At 39.0% G+C, this 18,538-nt stretch overlaps 3 protein-coding genes and 1 pseudogene across 4 annotated transcripts; 2 read left to right on the top strand and 2 right to left on the bottom strand.

Annotated features, from left to right (window-relative positions):
- The first annotated feature begins 2,629 nt into the window (after positions 1-2,629).
- Positions 2,630-6,073, top strand: LOC120016579 (annotated as a pseudogene).
- LOC120016580 (hsp70-Hsp90 organizing protein 3-like) lies at positions 6,062-9,876 on the bottom strand. The gene is made up of 7 exons (XM_038869416.1): positions 8,835-9,876; positions 7,376-7,664; positions 7,107-7,192; positions 6,769-6,992; positions 6,584-6,650; positions 6,445-6,504; positions 6,062-6,346 (listed from the first exon to the last, which is right to left on the bottom strand). Exons 1-7 carry the CDS (start codon positions 9,708-9,710, stop codon positions 6,233-6,235), a joined length of 1,716 nt encoding a protein of 571 aa, XP_038725344.1. The 5' UTR covers positions 9,711-9,876; the 3' UTR covers positions 6,062-6,232.
- Positions 9,877-10,182: 306 nt separating this feature from the next.
- LOC120016581 (thylakoid lumenal protein TL20.3, chloroplastic) lies at positions 10,183-12,988 on the bottom strand. 2 transcript variants are annotated; one of them, XM_038869417.1, is made up of 7 exons: positions 12,809-12,988; positions 12,527-12,719; positions 12,410-12,439; positions 12,193-12,299; positions 11,724-11,758; positions 11,003-11,131; positions 10,183-10,603 (listed from the first exon to the last, which is right to left on the bottom strand). In XM_038869417.1, the coding sequence occupies exons 1-7, from the start codon at positions 12,951-12,953 to the stop codon at positions 10,412-10,414; spliced, it is 831 nt and encodes a 276-aa protein (XP_038725345.1). In that variant the 5' UTR covers positions 12,954-12,988; the 3' UTR covers positions 10,183-10,411. The 2 variants fall into 2 exon arrangements, with proteins under 2 accessions (XP_038725345.1, XP_038725346.1); XM_038869418.1 differs by having other exon boundaries at positions 12,527-12,715; positions 12,809-12,980.
- Positions 12,989-15,606: 2,618 nt separating this feature from the next.
- LOC120017128 (axial regulator YABBY 1-like) lies at positions 15,607-18,290 on the top strand. Its single transcript, XM_038870225.1, has 7 exons — positions 15,607-15,958; positions 16,061-16,222; positions 16,320-16,440; positions 17,501-17,549; positions 17,677-17,752; positions 17,915-17,989; positions 18,089-18,290. Exons 1-7 carry the CDS (start codon positions 15,833-15,835, stop codon positions 18,161-18,163), a joined length of 684 nt encoding a protein of 227 aa, XP_038726153.1. The 5' UTR covers positions 15,607-15,832; the 3' UTR covers positions 18,164-18,290.
- Positions 18,291-18,538: the final 248 nt, after the last annotated feature.

Below are 18,538 nucleotides of genomic sequence, written 5' to 3' on the forward strand. Positions count from 1 at the left end.
CATGGGGCATCATCATTGGTTCTAAAGCCCAGAAAACGTGCCATTGTGTGAGAAATGCAAGATATTTATTTATATACCACTTGATTAGGTTATCTCAATCCGATGTAGGATATTAGTTTTGACAAACATATTGAAGATATTGTCTGCTTCAGGCCACTACCCTGCACGAATTTTTCCATGGACCATCATCATTGGTTTTAAAGCTCAAAACGCATCCTTGGACCTTATGTGAGAGGTGTAAAACCTTTACTTATATATCACTTAGTTAAGTTATGGGGTGATGTATGATATTAGTGATGATAGTTACTGACTTTCCTAATCAAAGGGAATGGGCAACCATCCATAATGGTGCCACTGCCATCATATCATATTTGTCATGCTTTAGATGGAAGGGTGATTCTGACCCATATTTCATTTTCTCAATGAAGATATATACAAGTTGTGTTCATAGTCTCAGCACAAGGAGTTTCAATCAATGAATCTATCAATTCGTATATAATATATATATATATATATCACATGCTTGCAGGACTCACGTGGCGGCGAGCTCGGATGTAAAAACAAAAATCAAGAAGAAGAAGAATAAGTAGAACGGGTTGGGCCTTACACGTTCGGTCCTGGAAAGCCCGAAATTATCTTACGATTGAAAACTTCCAAAATAAGCCCAGCGATTTGCGACTCATAGGCTCACTCAGCAGTCAGCTCCATGCGGCTATGCCCTTGCCCCAGGCCCCAACAGGTAATATGTAAAGCCCAGAACAGCAAACACCTTGGGCTTGTTTCATGTTTTGGGAATATTTGAATGGGCTGGGCTTGACAAAATGACATGATAAAAAAAATAACCGAAACAAATTTGAGCGTGTTCGGTTGGAGTTTTGAAAAACAATTTTTTGTTTTTCAAAACAAAAATGACTCTGAAAATTTGTTTGACACATGTTTTTGCTAACTTGTTTCGAAAAATTGAAAACTACTTTTCGCTTTCAAAAAATAAAAAGCCAAAACAACTAAATCAAGTTTTATAAAATTTTGGGTCAATAAGTCAAAGACGAATGACAATTTTGTAAGTAAAATGATCTTCATCATCTCTCCTCCTCTACTATCTCTCCCTGTGCACCACCACCTCTCCACACCACATCGTCGTCTGCCCATCGATTTGGAGCTTCGGACCATCGAAATGAAGCTATGGACTTCAATCATCCATTTTCGACCAAGCCCAACAGTTAAAAGTGACCATGCTCGCCTAAAATTCATTCTCAAGGCCAAGACCATCATAGTTTCAAACGTCCGATCCGAACGCTATATGAGTCATCAATGGTCACCACCATATCAAAAAGGTTGCTCGGTTAGAGCACTACACATTCCATACCTTGATCGACCAGAACAACCACTAGAGACCGGATATTTGACATTGACTTGAACCGGGTCAAAATGACCCAGATTTTAATATTTGGATCTTGTGGTTTCAAGAATAATGGGCCTTGGTTAACAGCAATGGACCTTAATCACAACAAATTGAGCCAAAATTTGTTTTCAAAACATGTTTCAAAATCCTTTTAAAAACTAAAAAAGAAAAGAATCTCCAAACACAAGTGTTTCCGAACATAATGGGGTGTACGAAGGATGTGGGATGGAGGGCAGAGGTGTTGATAGCTGATTATAAAGCGGCTCTAATGTCTGAACCACATAGGTCAACAGTTCGATGCTTAAGCCCCTCTACATGGAGCCCCCCCTTAGGTTCATCAATGAAGATTAACTTTGATGCAGCTATTAAAAATTCCAAGGTGGGGCTGGGTTTGATAGCAAGGAATGCAGCTGGTAAGCATATTGCGTCCAAATTTGTCTGTCTAAAAGGTCCTCAAAATCCTATGTTTGCAGAGTGCCTGGCTGCCAGGGAAGCAACCTTGTTTGCAAAGGATCTTCGGTTTGATTCCATCATTCTAGAGGGAGACGCGTTACTAGCCATTGAAGGGTTGAATAGTGATGATAATACTTTTTCTGAGACAGGTTTATGTATTGAAAGTATTAAAGAGTTGTTTTCCCTTTTCTCTTATGTAGGCTGTTGTCATGTTAAGCGTGTAGCAAACAAAGCAGCTGATGTGTTGGCTCATAAGGCTTTGTTGTGCTCAGAGAGTAGGCAATGGGTTGATGTAAATCCAAGGTTTCTGGACGATGTAATTGCTGCGGATCGCAGTTCCATTTCTTCTTAATGAAGCAGTATTTTCTTCAAAAAAAAAAAAAAAGTGTTTCCGAACACAAGTGCGCATGTGTGGTTTGGTGATTCGAATTCACACGTGTGGGGGTTATCTGGGCTTCAAGTTTGGATAGGGAAATTGGGTAAGGCCCACTGATTCTTCACACATGAGGCTATGAAGTTGTGTGGCATGTGGCAGTTTTAGAGCCGCTGTTGTAGACAATTGGTTGTTTCCTTTAATTGACACTTCTATCCAACACAACTGGACCAAATTTCAAATTTAACATTCTTATTTTTCTTATTTGTCCCCCCAGAAATCCCCTTCCTCCCCTATTTCATGATAGGGGCTATTTGGTCATTTCGATCGCAAATTTTCCAGTAACATTTTTATTTTTATTATTTTCTTCATAATCTTTGTTCTTTCAAACCTGAGAAAAATTTTATTTGTTGCTAGCCGCTCCAGAGAGGGAGAGAGAACCGCTAGAACACTAGATAGAAGAAAATGGCTGCTGAGACTGTGAGAGTAACTGGTTCAGGCTCATTAGTTCGCAGCTTCAATGGTTCTCAAAGGAGGCCCATCCCTCTCTCCCCTAAATTTCATTGTCTGGGTCTTTTTCCTACGGTCTCTACTCGTTCTTCAATCTCCTCTTCTCGTTCGCATTTCTTTGGCAGCAAGGGAATTGATTCAAAGCTCCCCCTCTCACTCCAACGGAGCGGGAGACAATTCTCTGTATCTGCCATGGCTACTGAAGGTCTCTCATCCTCTCGCATATCATCTCACTTGTTTGGCTAAAATTATGTTTTCGAAGTTATATTGATTGTTATTCAGATTATTTGAATTTGAGCGACATATTTTTCTTCTTCTAATCCTCTTATTTTTCTTTCATCTTTTAAAATTGGATTATGCAGTTGCCTATTTTGGAATTGAGTTTTTTAAGTAAGTTTCTTAATGGTGTGTGAACTTTGACCTAGCATATAGTTAGTAGTTACCATGGCGAAGTGGGTTTTGATTGTTTATTTGTTTCTTCAACTAGAGTTGATACTATGTATAAACTCAATGCATTAGCTGATGCGGGTAAGAAAATTTCTTTTATTTTTGCGCCAGAGTCAAAGCGTGCAGTGCCATTACAAGATTATCGAAATATTGGGATCATGGCTCACATAGATGCAGGAAAGACCACTACTACTGAACGGATTCTTTATTACACTGGAAGAAACTATAAAATAGGGGAGGTACATGAGGGAACAGCTACAATGGATTGGATGGAGCAAGAGCAAGAAAGAGGGATTACCATAACTTCTGCCGCTACTACTACATTCTGGAACAAACACCGTATTAATATTATTGATACCCCTGGCCATGTCGACTTCACGCTAGAAGTGGAGCGTGCTCTTAGGGTTTTGGATGCTGCTATATGTTTGTTTGATAGCGTTGCTGGCGTGGAGCCACAATCTGAAACTGTGTGGAGGCAAGCAGATAAATATGGGGTGCCTAGAATTTGCTTTGTGAATAAGATGGATTGACTTGGTGCAAACTTTTTTAGAACAAGAGACATGATAGTAACCAACCTAGGAGCTAAACCACTTGTAATTCAATTGCCCATTGGTTCTGAAGATAAATTTCAAGGAGTTGTTGATCTCGTCAAGATGAAAGCTGTGATTTGGTCAGGAGAAGAATTGGGTGCCAAATTTGCGTATGAGGACATTCCAGCCGATCTTCAAGAGTTGGCTCATGAGTACCGTGCACTGATGATAGAAACCATAGTTGAACTAGACGATGAGGCTATGGAGAGCTACCTAGAAGGAGTTGAGCCTGATGAGCAAACCATTAAGAGATTAATTAGGAAGGGAGCCATTGGAAGCAGTTTTGTGCCTGTCTTATGTGGCTCTGCCTTTAAAAATAAGGGAGTTCAGCCACTGCTTGATGCTGTTGTTGATTATTTGCCTTCCCCACTTGAGTTGCCAGCAATGAAGGGGACTGATCCAGAGAATCCAGAAGTGACAGTTGAGAGGAGTGCAGATGATGACGAACCTTTTGCTGGACTAGCTTTTAAGATTATGAGTGATCCATTTGTGGGATCTCTTACATTTGTGAGAGTGTATGCGGGAAAGCTAAGTGCAGGATCCTATGTATTGAATGCAAACAAAGGAAAGAAAGAGAGAATTGGTAGACTTCTTGAAATGCATGCCAACAGCAGAGAGGATGTCAAGGTCGCTTTAGCTGGTGATATCGTTGCTCTTGCAGGTTTAAAAGATACGATAACAGGGGAAACATTGTGTGATCCTGAACATCCTATTGTGCTTGAGCGGATGGACTTCCCTGATCCTGTAATTAAGGTTGCGATTGAACCCAAGACTAAAGCTGATATTGATAAGATGGCAACTGGTTTGATAAAGCTTGCTCAAGAAGACCCTTCTTTCCACTTCTCTAGAGATGAAGAAGTTAACCAGACTGTAATTGAGGGATGGGAGAACTCCATCTAGAGATTATTGTTGATCGTCTCAAGAGGGAATTTAAGGTTCGTATCTTTCACTGAATGTCTGTGATTACCAATTTAGTAAGTTCATTATACCGTAAATGGATGCTTTTGAAACCGTTCACATTGATGTTTTTTTTATGTAAAAGTATAAAACTTCCACCACTGACATTTCTACGTATTGGTTCGTATAAATCAACCCAAGTATGACCATACATCAAAGCACGCACATTATTATGTCTAATCGTTATGGACTACAAACTACACAAGATATATTTTCTCATATTCTTGTACATTCATGCACTTGTAAGCATGTGTATGTGCTGATATGTTACTTTATTTTTATGTGATATGCATCGTTTTCTTTTTCTAGATTCAACATTTGAAGTCTGATATTTTTACTGTTTCAAGTTTTATAAAGCAAAATATTTTATAATTGCATTGTGTGCAACTTACATTAAGTTGAGTTGCTTGTGATCGACAGGTAGAAGCTAATGTTGGTGCACCCCAAGTAAATTACCGTGAGAGCATTTCTAGAGTCACAGAGATTAAGTATGTGCACAAAAAACAGTCGGGTGGACAAGGGCAGTTTGCTGACATAACAGTACGATTTGAGCCCATGGAGCCTGGTAGTGGATATGAGTTTAAAAGTGAAATCAAGGGGGGTGCAGTACCGAAAGAATATATTCCAGGGGTGATGAAAGGATTGGAGGAATGTATGAGTAATGGGGTGCTAGCAGGATTTCCCGTTGTAGATGTGCGCTCTGTATTAGTTGATGGTTCTTACCATGATGTAGATTCAAGTGTCTTAGCATTTCAACTTGCCGCCAGGGGAGCTTTCCGCGAGGGGATGAGAAAAGCTGCCCCAAAGATGCTAGAACCTATTATGAAAGTCGAAGTTGTCACTCCTGAGGAACACTTGGGAGATGTTATTGGCGACCTAAACTCAAGGAGAGGCCAGATTAACAGCTTTAGTGACAAACCCGGTGGTCTTAAGGTGCGTCAATTGTTCTCCTCTCTTGCATTTTTACCCTTTAATTTCTTGTCTTATGATTCCTATGAATACTTGAGCTTAGATGCTGATGGTATCGTATCCATCCCATCTCTGGAATGGTTTTGCAGGTGGTAGATACTTTTGTTCCACTAGCAGAGATGTTTCAATATGTAAGTACGCTGCGTGGAATGACAAAAGGCCGAGCATCCTACACAATGCAATTAGCCAAGTTTGATGATGTCCCTCAACACATCCAGAACCAGCTTGCTTCCAAAGAACAAGAAGTTGCTGCTTGATTTTAATCACCTGATTCACCAATGGAACATTATATAGTTCTGTGATATATACTTTTGAGAGAAGCAAATTTTGTGAGCCAGTTAGAGGTGAATACCACATGAATTAGAAGAAAAAGTGCCCGTCTCACTGTTTGAAAATAGCATCACCTCAAAAAAAAATTGCCAAATGCAATAGTTTTTTAAGAAATAAATAAATGGCACTCAAATCAAAAGTACAAGTTATTAACAGGAACGCCTTTTGCCCTTTAATAGTCTTCAACTTTCTCATCACATTCTATCTAATTTGGACAATTCCCGCATTGACAAGCTTCTGGACCTTATTCATCACCATCGGGTTCTTCATATGTTCCTGTGCTGCCTTTGGGTTCTCTTGGAAGTCCGTCAATACCTGCACATAGCCCTTGTTAGACACTATATACACACAAAACGGACATAGCATCAATCATATAGCATCGCATTCGAAATAGCTCCTATGTGCTTTTTTACCTGTCTCATAACTGGATCAGAAAGAATGTTCTGAACTTCTGGGTCCTGCATTCCCTTCGCCTGCAATATAGATAGACAACTTAGAGACTGCTAAGCAAAATAGTTTTGATAATTATCTAAGAGCTTAAAAGAAACCAACCTGTCTCTCTTTCAATTCATCGGGGGTTAAATCACCACGGCTAGCCTTGTTAATTTGCCCGATGCATCTGAAACACAAATTTGAAGTCACGATTATGCCCAACTATCACTCACTCACGCACAAAACTAAAACCACTAAACAACCAAATACAAAACAGAATCAGTACTCCAACCCATGTTACATACTTTCTCACACCATCAAGCAAATCTTGATTTTGAGGATCATGTTTCAGCCCCTCCTGGTAAGTTTCCAGAGCCTTGTCGTAATCCTTCATGAAAAATTGAACAGCACCTTTTCTTGTATACCCCTTGGAAAAGGTTGGATCCAGCTCAATACACTTCTCTGCATCCTTCAATCCCTCAGGTAGTGCCCCAAGTTTTGTGTAGCATGCAGCTCTATTACTATATACCTGAAAGCAGTAACAAATTCAAGCTAATCCACAAGACAATCTCTAGGATTAGGAATTAAATTCTTCACAGGTGTTTATACCTCACAAACAGTCAAAAGCATAGTATTTTCTTACCTTTGGATCCTTCGGGTTCCTTCTTAAGGCTTCTGTGTAATGCTTCACAGCCTCTGGGTACTTCTGCTGCTTAAAAAATTCATTACCTGCCACAGAAGTGGCATAAGAACCACAGTTATTCACAAGGGCTAAGTTGATTATTGGACAAAAACTATATTTTCTGTGCATGATGCATAAGTGTAGGGGAGGGGAGGGGAGGGGAAGAGATCGATGCAACTGTCTGACCAAAAAGCACAACAGATAGCTAAACCATTAGATAAGAGAGCCACCTTTCTCACGCTCCTCATCAGCCACCCTTGGATCAAAATATTCTTGCTGCTCTAGTTCTTTCTTTGCTTTCTCAGCATCATTTAGTTTCTTCAATGTATCTGCATTCCGATGTTCTGTAAGAGCTTTCTGGAATGCCTCAATAACTGGTTCATAGTCCTTCGAGCACTTTGCCATTTTTGCTAGAGCAGTACCCTTCCTTGTCAATGCTTTAGCTACCATCTTGAAGTCTGCTCTAAGCTCTCTTCCCCTTTCAACAGCCTTGTCACAATCTTTGATACATTCTTCATACTGATAGCAGTTACAAGAGTGTAAGAAAAACATGTGGAAGTGAATGAACAATGAACAATATGGTGAGTGATACTCACTACCATTATACATTGATTAAAATCAACCTTTTCTTTTGTAAAGGAAAGGCAAGGAGAGCCATACGTTTGTGAGTTAGCCATGAAATCAGTGCTCATGAACAAAGCTTAAACAGAACCAAGAGGCCTACTATTCAACGTAATCCCAGAATCTCTGAAGAACACATCAATGTTGCCTATGCACTTTTAGAAGACACTTAAATGGTAGAACATTTAAGTTGCGTGTAATTTGGCAATCATATGCAATCAGGATTGTTCATGAATGGCCGCTAACATAAATGAATAGAGTCCAATCAACTTCATAGTAACTCAAAATAAAAAATAAAAAGAAAAGAAAAGAAAAGAAGAGAGAGATATATACAGAGAACCCTACATGAACTCCACAAGAAAGTGGAAGACAAGACCAGTACATGGCAAGCACAAGTTTTGGAATGCTTTTTATTAACTACATGTTTCTTAATTTTTACATTTTCTTACTATCTCTTATTTTGTTTAAAATATAATTGAAGCAACTACACTAAACCAAAATCTATTCTTAGGTATGCCATATAACCACAACATAAATAACGGAAAAGAAAAAACATTTTCTTTTCCAAGGAGATCTTGCAAGACCTAGAGAGTACATTATCTTAAGCAATACTAATTCGTCATCAAAATAAGAAGACCACATGCAATAGCACATCTCCGTCTAAGGAATTCAATCATCAATTCATATCTCTGTCTAAAGAATTCAATCATCACTTGATCACTAGGCAGAGTCTCGTTTAGAAAATCCCAAATTAACAATAAACATCACCAGTAATATAAAAGCCTACAGTTCCATATTACCGCAGTTTCATCATCATTAAGTCTATGTCACAAGAATTGGCTTCAGAGATGACACTCATGACTCACCCTTAGTCCGAGCTTTCCTTTAAATACTATTAAAAGCAGCTAAATGAAATTCATCTGACCCCAATTAACATGATAACTGAAGCAAGAGAGCACAGCATGCTAACTCACACAAACAAGAAACATGCATACATTCTAAGTACAAAACAACGTTAATCACCGATATACAAATATTAACAAAAAGCAGAATATATCTGAAACGAACCTTGCCCATCTCCAGATAAACTGCCGCTCGATTGGTAATGTAAGAGATATCTTCATCGTCAAGTTCTGTGGCCTTAGTGTAGTGCGCTATAGCAGTCTCAAAGTCCTTCTTTTTGTATGCCGCATTACCAGCCTCCTTCTCCTTCACAGCCAGATCCTTCGTCTCCTTTCTCTCCTTCCCTTCGTCCGTCAAGTCCATGGGTTCCGGCTCTGGCTCTTTCGTTTCCTCCTTCGCCGGCTCTGCCTTCCTCACTGGTGGCGGTGGTGAGTCATCCTCCGGAAACTCCATATCCTCGCCAGTCGGTGCCTTCATCTTCACGTTCAACAGAACCCCAAGCGCCTGCATAACTCTCTGATCCTTCAAGTAAAGATTCAAATTGTTTGGATTGTTCTGAATATCCTGCATCATCTTAACAAAATCCGGCTGTTGCAGATATGCCCTAGTAGCCGGATCCGCTGTTAATTTCGCCCACATCTCGGGTCCACCAAACGCGTCACCGAAAGGACTCGGAGGCTGTCGGGTTCGGGAAGCTGCTTGGGCGTCAGCCAATCCAGATTTCAAGGCCTCGTTGCTGGGGTCGATCTCGAGACCCTTCTTATAGGCGGCAATGGCTTCCTGGGCCTGTCTCAAGCCAAAGTGAGCCGCACCGAGGCGGGAGTAGCCTTTGGACCAGTCAGGCTTGAGCTCCACGGTTTTCTTGGCATCAGTTAAGGCTTCGTGGTACTTGTGTAAGGATGCATAGGCGGCAGATCGGTTCGAATAGAGCACGTGGTTGGTAGGGGCGAGGTCGATAGCATCACTGAAGTGGCGAACGGCGGTCTCGTAGTCACCGGAGGAGAAGGCGGCGTTACCCTTGGCTTTGGCTTCTTCGGCCATGGCACCGGAGAATTGACTGTTTATTGATTGAAGAGACGGAGAGAGAGTCGTAAAATTAGAAATTGAACGGTGAGTTTTGGGGATTATAAGGAGAGTCAAGCAAGCGACGAGAGTGTTCTGGTTGATGACTGGGGAGGGGGTTCTGGAACCTTCTTTTCTTCGGAGGAGAGTTAGAGTGTTTGGCGACGCGAGTACTAATGTTTATTACGCGGATAATATTGGCGTTTGGATGCGATTATGAAGGGATCAATATCCGGAATTAAGAAATTAAGAACTGCGGGGGTAGATGGGCCAAAGTCGGGCATGGGCAATTCTCAGTTCTTTGATAATGGGTTGTCCACAAACGGCCCACGGAGGCCCAAGAAGAGTTAAAGGATCCACAGCAGGCATAAGCTGCCACATTGGGGCATAAATAATCTCATATGAAGGCCATTTTACCGTATGAGGTGAGTTTGGGATCATAACAAAGCACTGGTGGCAGAAAACAAGCTCATTATAATATATTGCTCTCCCTCTAGGAGAAGATAGCACATTGTCAAAACATAATATGAACAATGTAACGTTTGTTGTTGCCAGTTCTCTTATAAAAAAGGTTTAACAATCCTTTTGCTTCTTCTGGTTTGAACTTTAATAGTTCATAACAGATGCATCTCTATGAACAGATTTGTGTTGCCAGTCACTAAAATTTATGTACGTTGTAACTATTTTGCGTCGCATAGACCAGAGCCTTCATCACAGTAACCATCGCGATCAAGCATTTTTGGCGGTGGAGCACTTAGAAGAGGAGATGATGGACTACCATAAGCATTACGTGTCCTGTTTCCGCAACCCAAGCTTGTTCTGGTGCTAACTCCTGTAACAGGATTTGTGCCACTTGCATATTTGCAGAGTGCCTGTATACGTAAATCAATGGGTTATTACTTCAGCACTTGAAATAGTTTAAATTCAAGTGTTGTTAAAGAACAAAAACTGTAGATTGTGCAATGTGTAAAGGGATGAATTACTAAGAAAGCTAATGGCTGTTACAAGATAACAATAAACAAATCACTATCTACTTGCTTCATTAATAATTATATTTCCCTGCCATGGCCATCCAAATTGGCAGACTTGCTATCAGTTACCTTTTATGGCAATATCATCAGCCATGGAAAATTTTGAGACACAAAACTATGTGGCCTAATGGTAAAATTGTGGGAGTGCAACCTAGAGGTCACAAGTTCAGTTCTTGGACACTCCACCTCACCTGTTATATGAGAGAAGGTAAAATAAAACATAATCTGTTTGGGTGGTACCTGCTTCTGGAGTAGGTCTATGACAGCATCACTAAAATCTGCACCTTCAATAAGTGCGCCCCCAAGATCACTTCGTGTGAGGACCGTTCTAACAAGCACGGCATTTGTGAGATTAGCCTCATTAAGAACCTAGAGAAAAACCCAGAATTATCCTGACTTTAAAATTTAATAACAGTGAAAGGAGCAGCTAAGACAAAATGCAAGTTCTTTCACCAGTTTCAGAACAAATTCGAATGATGATATCTGGTAATAATTGCAACAAGAAATTAAGCTAATTAAACTTTCCGAAATGCAAAATGAATATACTTTTCCAAGATATATTATGCATGAGCATTTCAATTTTTAATACTAGGGAAACAAAAACTTAATTGATGGTAAAAAAAAGAAGTAAACAACTCTCACGCTTAAAGCACCTGCAATAGACAAGGTCAGGGACACGTAGGATGTACAAAGATCTTACCCCCATATAATGTGTGGAGATGCTGTTTCACTAAGGAATTCAGGAACAAAACTTAACTGATAATGAACGAAATTATAGACCTTACGTGAAAAGCTTCTTATGCATTGAAAGTAGAAAACATTGTGTTGTGTGGGTTTAAGTGATTCTCTTTTATATAGCTGTTCTAAGTTTCATCTTTTTTTTCTTATTTATGGTGCTTATAGTAATAGAGTTGGCTTAAGCCACATTGCTAAAAAAATTATGAAATGTTTGGGCCCATACCATGCGATCCATCAATGTGTCACTTAAATCGGCACCTGTCAAAGGGCAAAAGAAGATACTGGATTACTTATTGCTCCAAACAATTCAACAAGCAAAATCACCAAGTAACAAAATCCCCTGACAAATGACTTCAGCTCAGACCTCATAGCATCTTCTTTAACAAATAAATACTCTTAAAATATAATGCTCTGGTGTAACAGGAGTCATATATTGAAATCAATGTCCAAAACGATATTCACTGCCCCAAATAAGCACAAATCATGGTCAGATATCTACTCTGTAATAAATTGATCAAGATGAAAGTACTTTATGCATTGATATAAAGTATCTTTTGCTATTATTTTTAGAGCCCATGGTGGAAAGAGTTATATTTTGTATTTCAGTTTTCAAGTATTGTAATGGCAATGTAATGAACAAGCCATTTGATGAATATTGGATGCTTAGTAATGTTTTGTGGATAATAGTTTACCTGAAAAATTTGCCTTGTATGCCACTGCTTTCTCCAGGTATGCACCATTGAATGTTGAACCACTGAAATCAGATTCCCTCATATCTGCAGATGTGAAATTGGCTCTCCTGCATCAGCCATTTCAAAATTGGGTCAGACCATTTCTCAGTCATCAGCTATGCAAACAAATACTAAGTGATTTGCAGATAAAACCATTTATCAGCGACAGAGAAGTTACCTGAAATTTTCATTCACATGAACTGCTTTCCTGCAGAGAAATCAAAAGACAAATTAATCAAGTCCAACATCAAATTCAAATGGTTTTTTACTCTTGGTAAAAAAATTCCCAGCAAACCTGAGATCTGCAGAACCGAATTGTGCAGCTGATCCAATTCCAAACTCACCCCTTGTTTCTGCTTCGTACTTATTGAGATCGGCCACAGCAGGCATGCCAGAGCCAAAGCTAATAACTGCAGCTGCCAATGCAGTCGAAACAAACAGCTTCCAATCGTTTGATTCCGCATCAAATTTTTGTCGAAACAATCTTCCTTTTCAATGAAAATTCAGTTAGTAATGAAATGCAAGAACAGAATCATTGCAGTCACTCGTACTTTGTAAATTAAGATCGTGTACTCACCCGGAAACCGGTCTTGCCTTTCTGGGTTTAGTTGAGAAACTATGCGAGAGGTCTTATTAGCAAGAGGTTGACATTGATGGGTAGATGAAGAAGAAATGTTCGCAGATAATTGCGAGACACAAGTGAATGCCACCGCCATTGCCATGCTTTCCTGTAAATGGATAATGGAGAGAGTGACTTGACTGGAAGAGAGAGGGTTTTATTTGTTCTGTGGTTGTCAGTATGCCACCTCTGCCACGATGGGCTCTCTAACGGGTCAATTTTGTTTCATGGGCTCAATGGGTTTATTGACCCAAAACAGTATTGCGGGCCAGCGGAGAGAGACCTAAGCAAGTCCCAATCCCATACGGAAGAGGCCGTTTGTTTCGAACCAAACGCCAATTCGTTGTTAGCGTTTAAGCTAACGTAATCTTCAGCGTTTAAGCTGAAAAAACTTCTGTTTGAGTGCTTTTCTAGTTTTCTTCATGTTTATACCGTTGCAGCTTTTATGGTCCAATGTACCCTTTTCTTTAATGGCGAGATTTTATTCCTCTACATACATATAATCATAATCTATCAACAACAGTAGCAGAGTGAGGGGGGTGAAGGGACTGGAGCCTTGTTCGATCAGTTGCCTTTAGCAGTAGAAGTACGTAGAGCAGCAATAGAGCTATAGCAGGGAGATGGAGAGGGGGTTAACTGTGTCAGATTCCAGATATGTCCTAATCCGACAGACAATGGCTTATATATGTGCCCAATCCAAGGTTATCAGGCATGCGGGTCAGTGTAGCTATATAGGCTATAGCTACGGTCCTCTCTGATCAGGAACCAAATGTGTTTACAAATTAACTTCAGACATGGAATCTAACCATTTCTGTTTGAAACGTTTACACGTCCACCAAAGTACTTTTCATGGAAATTTCTGGATTTACAATGCTTTGTATCAAGAAGATTTGAGCTAATTAAAAATGAATTGCAACACAAGAACCTTGGGCTTGATTTGTTTGTAACCTACTTTTCACTTAATTATAAGCCATACTCATTTCTTTTTTGTAGTAACCGAGAATGACATTATATAAGTTTGCTCTTTAAACATTTGATATAGGCATAAACTTAGGTCATCAACACTTACACAAAGAAAATTACCACTTGACGATAGCATAACTTGGATCAAAGTGCAATGTGTGACTACAATGGTATTACTTCAAATACGATAGTGTAAGTTCAAGATTTCCAAGCTCATTACCTTGTCAACAAATAAGATGCATGGTATTAAGTCAAAATTGGAGCAAGTGATCTTGATGGTCTCTTAAAGGCCAACAAACTAACTACATACCACTCCTAAAGAAACCTAACTTTTCATTAAGAAATTAACCCATTAACGTGGTGTTTTGCATACTGAAAATTTACACGGATATAAGGAAACCCAATTTGTTTTTGAAAGAAAAAACTCAATAAAGTTGGATTAATTGGGTTATACTTAGATTTTGAGATTGAGTGATTGTTTGCTTCATATTGTATTTTGTAGGATATCTCTTCAAAATTGTTAAAGCCTTAGAGGTCTACCTCAAGTATCCTCACCTAAATTCTTGTGTTATTTTCAATTTTCTTTTGATTTATGTACCATATTTGGAGTCCATTTCATCTGAGCACACCTAGTTATGGTTAGTTTTTGGGCTGGGGGATTTGAAAACATGATCATGCATCTCAACGTCAGGGGGATGGGAGGCTTCTCATTGCACTAAAGTTAGTTGAATTTAATTAGAGAACTGGCATCATTGGATTCCAACAGAGAACAGGTTATGGCTATTCAAATCTGGTAACCAAAGAACCTGGAAATCACTAAAAGTAGGTGTGTCTACGGTTGGTTTCGGTCGATTTTTTTTTTCTTCTATTTTTTGACATAAAAATAACTGGCCAATCGGTCGGTTATTAACGGTCTGATAAGTTTTTTCGGATTTTGATTGATTTTTCGATCGATCATCACTAACATATATTTGATAGTAACTGAACAATCGATCGGTGTGGTCGGTTCAAACAGCTAATCTGTAGATCCCTAACTAAAAGCGTGGGGAAAAAGAAGAAAAGGTTCCAACCAAACTCGTTAACAGCCTAACTGGAGCTAAAGACAAATAGAAAATATAGGAAAGGACAAAGGTAGTAAAGTGTCACTGTACTCCCTCTATAACACACATGACACACATAGATTGTTTTACTTTTACCGCCTTAAATACGTATCTGTAATGTCTGTGTACAGACAAAAAAGAGAATGAAAGGTCAAATCACCCAACATTTTTTTTTCAAAAACCATAAGTAGAGGACTGTCAATTTGTCATGATTATGCTATGATATGTGTAATCAGGGAGGGTGGGTTGGGATCCGATGGTCGTAGCCCTAGGGAGCCGGGGCTTATTGTCCGGGAGATAATATACAAACTAGAAAGCGAAAAGTCTTATTAGGGTTATGGGGTTTCGGAAACTGAGCCAAACCAAATTAAAAATCACCACAAAAGATACAAACATATACACACCACTCTCTTGTTAATTACTGAAACTGAAAACAACAGATGAGTAAGTGAAAGCTATGTCACCACCATGCACACGTCCCTTTCTACCTTCTCTCCCCCACATCTGCCGCCCCCCCCCCCCTTCCATCTCTCTCTAAAACACATTGGGAATGCCAACCACTCATATCTAGTAGTGTAGCTGGTTCATATGTGGCATGCACATGCATGTATGTATGACTACATGACAATTGACAATCATATGATGTTATAAACAACACCAATATACAGTGGAAGGAGAAGGGTTTCACTCTTATGCCTATTAGATCAAATAGTGAACCATCCATCTCTCTCTCTAGAAACTATTGCCTTTCTTTCTTTTTTTCACAACTCACAATCAAAGAAAGGAAAGCAGATCCAAGAATGGTGTGTGTGTTTGGTTGTTAAGCTGTCAATCAAATCAATCAATCAAATCAGTTTGAGTTGAGTTGAGTTGAACCAATCAAACAATTTTATCTTGTAAAAGAACAAAAAGGAGAAGCATGTCCTTCTCCTCTTCATCTTCTTCTTCTTCTTCTTCCACCTTGTCTTCATTGGACCATAACCTCCCTCCTCCTTCGGAGCAGCTCTGTTATGTCCATTGTAGCATCTGTGACACTGTCCTCGCGGTATCAATCAATTCATTTAAATTTTCTTTAATTTTATAGTGCATAGATCAAATTAGGGCTTCCTGTTAATTAATTTTGTTTTCTCTCTTGATATATATATAGGTGAGCGTTCCATGTACAAGTTTTTTCAAGACTGTTACGGTTCGATGCGGTCACTGCACCAATCTCTTGCCTGTGAACATGGGTGGACTCCTTTTCTCATCCTCCAATCAGTTTCATCACTTGGGTCACTCTTTCTTCACTCCTTCTCATCATAATCTCATGGTATATATATGTATATATATGCTGCATATGTGTTTGTTTGTGTGACTTAAGATATATGTTTGGGAACAACTTTGTTTTTTATTTTTGGTATTTTCAGGAAGAGATCCCAAACCCATCAGAACATAACTTTCTGATCAATCAAACAAGTGCAAATGACTTCACTATGCCAAATCGAGGAGTGGCTGATGAGATTCCAAGGCCTCCAGTCATCAACAGACGTGAGATTTATTTAAGACATTAATTTTCCTTTTTTATTCTTAATATCTAGACCAACAAGAGTGATATTTGGAAGGAAGAGTTCGTTTTTTTTTTCTTGATAAATCTGATGGGTTTTATTGAAACGGGGAGATAAAGATTACAAGCCAAAACGGGGAGATAAATCTGAGTATGTTGAAGTTGCTTATTTTGAAAATGGGAAAAAAGAATGAGACCATTTGCTTACTTTTCTTGGCCGTGTGAAGAGCAGAAAGGAACTCTAATCACATTAAGTTTGTAACCAAACCCTCTCTTGTGCCCGTCATTTTTGTCACCTGGGTTTATAGATACCAGAAGCCCTGATTTAGTAATAACTTTCATGTCTACTCACCTTAAATAGATTGTCCTTCAAGTAAGACCCTAGTAACTGCTAAACATGTGTTGCACAACCACCAACATACAAATTTTCATAGTAGATGAGCAGTAGTTCCCAAAAGCCTAACTGTTTTTAAGACCAAGCATCGGTTTAAGGCAAAGTTATCTATGTGAAACACCGTTTATAACCACTTGTGTGATAGTTTAACTGGTTATCTATTCGGACTTAAAGAGTAAAAAATCTCACCCAAGGTTGAGAGTTCGATTCTAAACTAGCACAACTATTTTCAAGTGGTTTGGTCGAGAGTTCGAGTCTAATCTAGTGATTTGCATTAGGTATCGGTCCAACTAATTTATCGGACATGTTTGACATTTTTAGTCTGACCCGTGTTTGGATTTAGTGAGTTGTTGAAAGGGCACGTCTGCTGGTTGTTCTCGATTATCTCTACCAAAATGTGGAGTTAATTTTGATTAAGAGTGATTTGAGAATTTTCTTTCTCCCGGAAATAGAAAGCAAAGAGAGAGAGAGAAGAATCTATTGAATGATATGTAAGTTAGGTACTGGAGAGAGAGAGAGATGAAATTGATAATGAAGTGACAGTAGAGACTAGAGAAGAGTGAAGATAAACACAAAAATGCAATAAAAGTTAGCAGCAAGTAATTTTAAAATTTTAATGTGTTTGTGTACTATCTGTGTATGTTTGTCAGCTCCGGAGAAGAGACAGAGAGTGCCCTCCGCCTACAACCGATTCATCAAGTGAGTCATCATTTCAAACACTACTACATTTTCCTTAATATATATATATTCTGTTTCATGTATTATATATATATATATAATATAATGTAGATGTATATATAGTTATAAATTAATGGGAATTGGGCAGGGACGAGATTCAACGCATCAAGGCTGGAAATCCGGATATAACACACAGAGAAGCCTTTAGTGCAGCTGCAAAGAATGTAAGAGATTCAAGAAATTCTCATTTAGGGTTTCTTTTTCTTCTTCTTTACCAAATTAGGGTTTCTTTCTCTCTCTCTCTTTTTTGTTCCGTGTTTGAGTGGTAGGGCATCTTCTAGTGGGGTCCTTTTTATTGAACTTATTTTTTGTCTTTATTATGTCAGTGGGCCCACTTTCCACACATTCACTTTGGTCTCTTGCCTGATCAGACCGCAAAGAGATCTAACGTGCGCACCCAGGTAACCTACGCAACCCTCTCATATATTACACAGTGAACAATAAATTTTTACCACATGTATACTTATTTTACTGCTCTGGGGTTAATTTTTTTTGTATAGGAAGGAGAAGATGTGCTGACGAGAGATAATTTCTTCACTCCAACTACTCCCAACGTGGGCATCTCTCCCTACTAATTGAGTATTCAAGGATCTATTTGCTGCTCTTTCGTAGTCTTTCTGTGCTTCTTTCTTTTTCTTTTGTTGGTATTCTTAGTGAATTCATGACTAAACCGATTTTTAATTTGAGATCTTTTACTATTGATATTAGTTCTAGTTCTAGCCGATATAACTCGAATTTATACCCATGTCAAATATCTAAAACGCAAACTTAATTTGAGGTCTTGATATTACTTCTAGTGCTGCTAGCGGATATGCGACCATAACCACCACAAAATGGCCATTCCCTTGAAACCCCCCAACATCAAAACACTTGAGAGGATTTTGTCACAAAAAAAGAAAAAGAAAAAGAAAAAAAGTAAACAAGATCTTAAAGTTGATGACAAATTACAT

This window comes from Tripterygium wilfordii, chromosome 15 (assembly GCF_013401445.1).
Source record: "Tripterygium wilfordii isolate XIE 37 chromosome 15, ASM1340144v1, whole genome shotgun sequence".
NCBI lineage: Eukaryota > Viridiplantae > Streptophyta > Magnoliopsida > Celastrales > Celastraceae > Tripterygium > Tripterygium wilfordii.